This window comes from Arachis stenosperma, chromosome 4 (assembly GCF_014773155.1).
Source record: "Arachis stenosperma cultivar V10309 chromosome 4, arast.V10309.gnm1.PFL2, whole genome shotgun sequence".
Classification (NCBI taxonomy): Eukaryota; Viridiplantae; Streptophyta; class Magnoliopsida; order Fabales; family Fabaceae; genus Arachis; species Arachis stenosperma.
The window spans coordinates 95,836,364-95,841,699 of record NC_080380.1 but is presented as its reverse complement, the minus strand read 5'-3'; the positions used below and the strand labels follow the sequence as shown (position 1 = coordinate 95,841,699).

The following is a 5,336-nucleotide window of genomic DNA, read 5'->3' as shown; positions in this document are numbered from 1 at the left end:
ATGACCCTACATTGACCCTAACCCCATTACAACCTAAATGAAAGACCTCATGATGAATGTATGCATGCATTGAATAAGTGTTGATTGCTAGAAGAGAATCAAATTTTGGAAAACATGATTAGAAGAGAATTGAGTGAATTAACCCTTAAACACTTGAGTGAATGGAGCGGATACACAACCGGTGAGGGTTCAAAAGTTCAATCACATGTATTCACCCATATTATCCATATTCTTGCAAGTTGAACTCTTTTTGATAATTCAAGACAATTGTGGTTTGGACTTAGTTCCTACGCGCCTAGCTCTTGTGCTTACACATGCTCTCTTGGGAATTGATTTATTTGAACTAAGCATTTCCATTTGCTTAGATAATTGCATTTAGATAGGATTCATATAGTTTAGTTGCATTCAAATAAATGTCATAACCCTTTAGTTCCTTCTTATTTTAGCATGAGGACATGCTAAGGCTTAAGTGTGGGGAGGTTGACAAACCCCAATTTGAGGGTTCGTCTTGTATTGAATTTAAAGCATTTTGATAACCTCTTGTCACATTTAGCCTATAAATTAGCATGGTTTTGTTATCTCTCCCGTATTTGTGCCTAAGTGTAAAAACATGCTTTTTAAGCCTTATTTTGATGAATTCTATTTCTTCTTTTGATTCCATAAGATGCCTTGATGTGTTTGTTAGTAATCTCAGGATGAAATAGGCTAAGCATGGATCAGAAGAAGCAAGGAAGGAAGCATGCAAGTGGAGAGAAGCACAAAAAGCCAAAGAATTAATTTCGGCCAAGCACGCGTACGCGCACAAGGCGCTCGCGCGCACATCGCGACACAGGACAAGGACGCGCACACGTACCGTGCGCGCACGCGTACCGTGCGCGCACGCGTCGATGATCGCACATGACTTCATTAAGGCAACACGTGCCTGGCGATTTTGGAAGGTTTCAACAACCAACTTTGGTGCCAAAATGCATATAAGAGCCAAGGATTGAAGGGGAGACATATACATACACACACACTAGGATTAGTTTTAGTTTTTAGAGTTTTAGAGAGAGAAGCTCTCACTTCTCTCTAGAATTAGGATTAGGTTTAGTTCTTAGATCTAGATTTTAGATTCATGTTCTTCTACTTTTACATCTCAATTTCTTGTAGTTACATTCATTCTCCTTCCATTCTTTTATTGCAATTTCCTTTATGTTGTTCTTGTATTTCGTTATAGATCTAGTATTGTTCCTTTTTACTCTCTTCCAATTCAATAAAGGTAATTCATAATAAAGGTGTTTCTTTTGATTGTTGTTGTTAGATTTCATTCTTGTTGTTGATTTACTATGCTTTCCTTTTATGCCTACCAAGTGTTTGATAAAATGCTTGAGAGGATGTTAGAGTAGGATTTTATGTTCTTGGCTTGAGAAGGTAACTTAGGATTTCTTGAGTCACTATTGTCCAATTGATTGCTAGTTGATAGCCATTAACTCTAACCTTCATTAATCCAATTAGTGGAAAGCTAGGACTTATGGACTAGGATTGATATAACTCACTTGACTTTCCTTTGTTAATTGATTTAAGGATGACTAAGTGGGATTAATCCTTGCAACTACCATACTTGTGGCTAGTGATAATGATGAAGACCCTTGACAACCAAATCTTGCCAAGACCATTTTGTTAATAAAGTTTTCTTACCATTTACTATTCATGTTTCTCATCTAAAACCCCAAAATATCTCACAACCAATAACAAGACACTTTATTGTAAATCCTAGGGAGAACGACCCGAGGTTTAAATACTTCGGTTTATAGATTTTAGGGGTTTGTACTTGTGACAAACAAATTTTTGTACGAAGGGATTAGCGATTGGTTTAGAGACTATACTTGCAACGAGATTTCATTTGTGAAATTCTAAACCGTCAAAAATCCAATCGTCAGCTGCCGCTTATTGGCCGCCACGACCTGGCTGACTTCTTCATCATTGATATACTCCCTTGCCACATTTTGGATTTTCTGCATCGTCCACATGGGCTTGGTGGTAAGATGCTTCCTGAAATCCTCGTTTAGCAACCCATTCGTTAAACATAAACTGGCCACTGAGTTGGTTAGGCTGTCGATCTCCTAGCACTCGTCGTTGAACCTGTCTAGGTATTTCCTGGTCAGTTCTCCGGCTCTTTGTGTTATCCCGAGAAGGTTTATCGGGTGTTTCACCTTTGCAATGCGGGTAGTGAACTGGGTTAGGAAGGCTCGGGTGAAGTCCTCGAATGTCGTTATAGAGCCCTGCGGGAGGCCGTTGAACCATCGTATCGCCGGGCCTGCTAAGGTGACCGGGAAAGCGTGGCATCTGACTTCGTCACCGACCCCTTCCAAGTTCATCCTGGCCTCGAAGGCCGTCAGATGTTCTTGGGGATCTTGGGTCCCATCATACCTCATGTCGGTCGGCTTATCGAAGTGCTTCAGAAGCCGCACCTCGAGGATCGAGTGGTGGAAATGGGTTGCCCCCATGATCACAAGTTGGTGGCTTCTCTTCGCTCTTTCTCTACCGTCTTCTATGCGTGCTCGGCTTCTCCTTGGTCCTTCTATGGAGTCCTCACTGTGCGATTTGGTGTATATCACGGGGTCTCTCCGTCTTCTCGGCGCTTCTCTACTATCCTCTTCACTTTCTGGCTCCGATTGGGGGTTCGGAGTGTGCCTGGAACGACTTCTTCGGGGGCTTCTTTCCCTCCTCTGAGAAGATCGGGAATGCTCTTGACTCAGCACTGGTTGGCAGTGTTCTCTGCCGGCCACTTTCCATTCCAGATTCTGCACTCTGTGGCGGAGTTCCTGGATTATTTTGGCGCTGTCACTACCAGTGCCACCAAAGGGTCGCCTCTCAAGCTGCCACGGGGGGATCTAATGCATTCGCGATGGGGAGCCCCTAAGGCCGCCTCACCTTCATCCCTGCGTGGATTGCCTCCGTCGTCCGCCGCTACAGGGCCCAAAAGAAAATCCATGTCAGGCGTCCCCACAGACGACGCCAATGTTCGGTGGTTCGCTGTACCGGACGGGTGGGGATGATCCCTTGTGAGTTGGTGGCGATGAGCGGAGATCTGGGTCGGATGCACGGACAGACGATCTCACGAGCTCTTTGTGTGGTGAAGGGAGTGCCACCTGCAATGACACTCCGACGCCCAAGTCAGTCTGTGCGCAGGTGGTATTGAAAGAAGAGATATGATGACGTACCTTGGGAGGAAGGGTAGGACCCTCCCCTTTATACCCTGTCAGTAGGGCGGGCCCCACGAGAAGCGCCCATTTTCCTAAAAGCTTCCTACCCCCCAGCTGTCAGCAGCTGGTAACAGGGGAACGTGCCAGGGTAGCAGGTCCGGCAGGTTATGTGTGACAACCCGTCCGCATGGACCGGTTCACTCATGGGCCGGGTCGGGCAGTCGGCCAGCTGGGTTGGGCCGCAACAAAAAATAAAAAAGAAGAAGAGAAGGAGAAGACAAAAAAGAAGAAAAAACATAAGGGAGACAGAAAATAGAAAAAAAAAACCGTATAACTCAAATCACTTGAATGTAAAATTACTTGAACATGGAGAATTACTCTTTAAAAAAATAGTATTTTAGTTATAAACATTAGTATTGGATTTTTCGACGCAATATCTGATATGATAATATTAGTGCCATTTAAGTCTTCAATAGCTTTTATATTTTACTAAATTTATCGTTAAATTTTATTGTATGAAACTAACAGCACCTTATTCAATTCGATTTTAATAGATTATTGTACTGTTAGAAATTTTTAGAATAAATCTAACGGTAATTATTGTTGAAAGAATCCAACATAAAATTATATATGCTGATAAAATCACGTATGTAATAATAATAATAATAATAATTTGAGTAATAGAAAACAATTACATATATATTATTGAAAACTAGAGAAGCAAATGCATTAGGGAGAGATGCTTTTGTTAACTAAAGTATATTTCTTATATATTGTGAGGTAAATCACCTAGGTATCATATATACCAAATTCTTATTGCAGATGTTTAGTTACCGTGTTAGTGATGATGCTAATATAATAATAAATATGAGAGATCAGAATATATATATAATTTAAAACAAAGGCTACTTTATTAGTACTGGCTAGAGACATGTATAATATATATAAGTGCATATTGAATATGCAAGGAAAGTAGTAATACAATAAAGAGGAACTGGAAAACAAAATACTTACCTCAAAGTACTGGGCAAATGATGGTCTTTATCACTTCTTACAAGAAGGGTTACAGAAGAAATTAAAGGTGTACAAGCACTACAGCACAACATTTTATGCGGCTGATTGATTTCTGGTTATTACATAGAGAAACATTCTTTTGGTTTTTTGCTTTTATACCATACCATATTTTATAGTATGAGATATGTTTGATTGGAAGATAAGATCAGGGTTCAAACACTCATGAATGAATTTTGTATATAGCTTTCACATCAAACTCTTCAAGAATACTTTTACCCTCCAACAAAACAGTAATAGTAGGGAAAAAGAAGAGGGAATAAACTAAATTACAATTGTGATCAACAAAGGGGAAATAGTTGGGGACGAAGCAAAGGAAGAGACCAACAATAAGCCTCTATCCAGTTCTCTTTTGGTGTAATTTCCATGATAATCTTCTTTAACATCCGAAGTGGAGCCATGACACCCCATTGAACCACCGGCCGCGAGGCAAGACAAAACCCTCGCCGCTTGTTCCCTAACCGGACACTGCTGCCTCTCCTCCGCCGAAGCCGTCTCCTTGGACGGTACAATCCAACCAACATTGTAGAGTTAGATGAGAACATTGATAGGGAAACAATGCCTCTCTTGAACATATATAAGTTTTCTCTTAACTGTTTTCTGTGCAGCATGGCATGATACTACACTCTTATGTAGCATGTTGGAAAGGTTTGTTATTGGTTGCCATCATCATGGTCATAATGACTGCAATTATATCAATCCTAATGCTTTTGGAATAATTCTAGTGTGCAATAAAATAATGCTTGAAAAGAAATTCTTTAGTTCCTCTTTATTAGTTTAGGGTGGCGGATGTCATCATTAGGAGGAGTAGGCTTTATTAGTTGAGATCGTATGAAATTAGTAGAGGGCAAGAGCTACAAGGTGTCTTTTAACTCTTTATGATCTATTATGATCACTTGTCTCATGCTTTCACTATATGACCCACGAAGTTTCTCTTTTCCTTTTAAAACCTCGGGGAACGAAGTAAATAACCCATACGAGGAAACATAAAAAAGAAAAAGAACCGTCTACTTTATTGTACTCTTTAAATCATCTATCTACTTATATTATATATATACATGGAACATGATAAACATATTT

The 5,336-nt window shown here is 40.4% G+C and overlaps 1 protein-coding gene across 1 annotated transcript; it reads right to left on the bottom strand.

Annotated features, from left to right (window-relative positions):
• Positions 1–4,428: 4,428 nt before the first annotated feature.
• LOC130975217 (uncharacterized) lies at positions 4,429–4,780 on the bottom strand. The gene has a single exon (XM_057900037.1). It carries the CDS (start codon positions 4,778–4,780, stop codon positions 4,538–4,540), a length of 243 nt encoding a protein of 80 aa, XP_057756020.1. The 3' UTR covers positions 4,429–4,537.
• Between the last annotated feature and the right edge of the window lie 556 nt (positions 4,781–5,336).

Excerpts from the sequence above, each read along its gene's own strand:
- LOC130975217 (XM_057900037.1), bottom strand. The coding sequence starts at position 4,780 with ATGTTGGTTGGATTGTACCGTCCAAGGAGACGGCTTCGGCGGAGGAGA.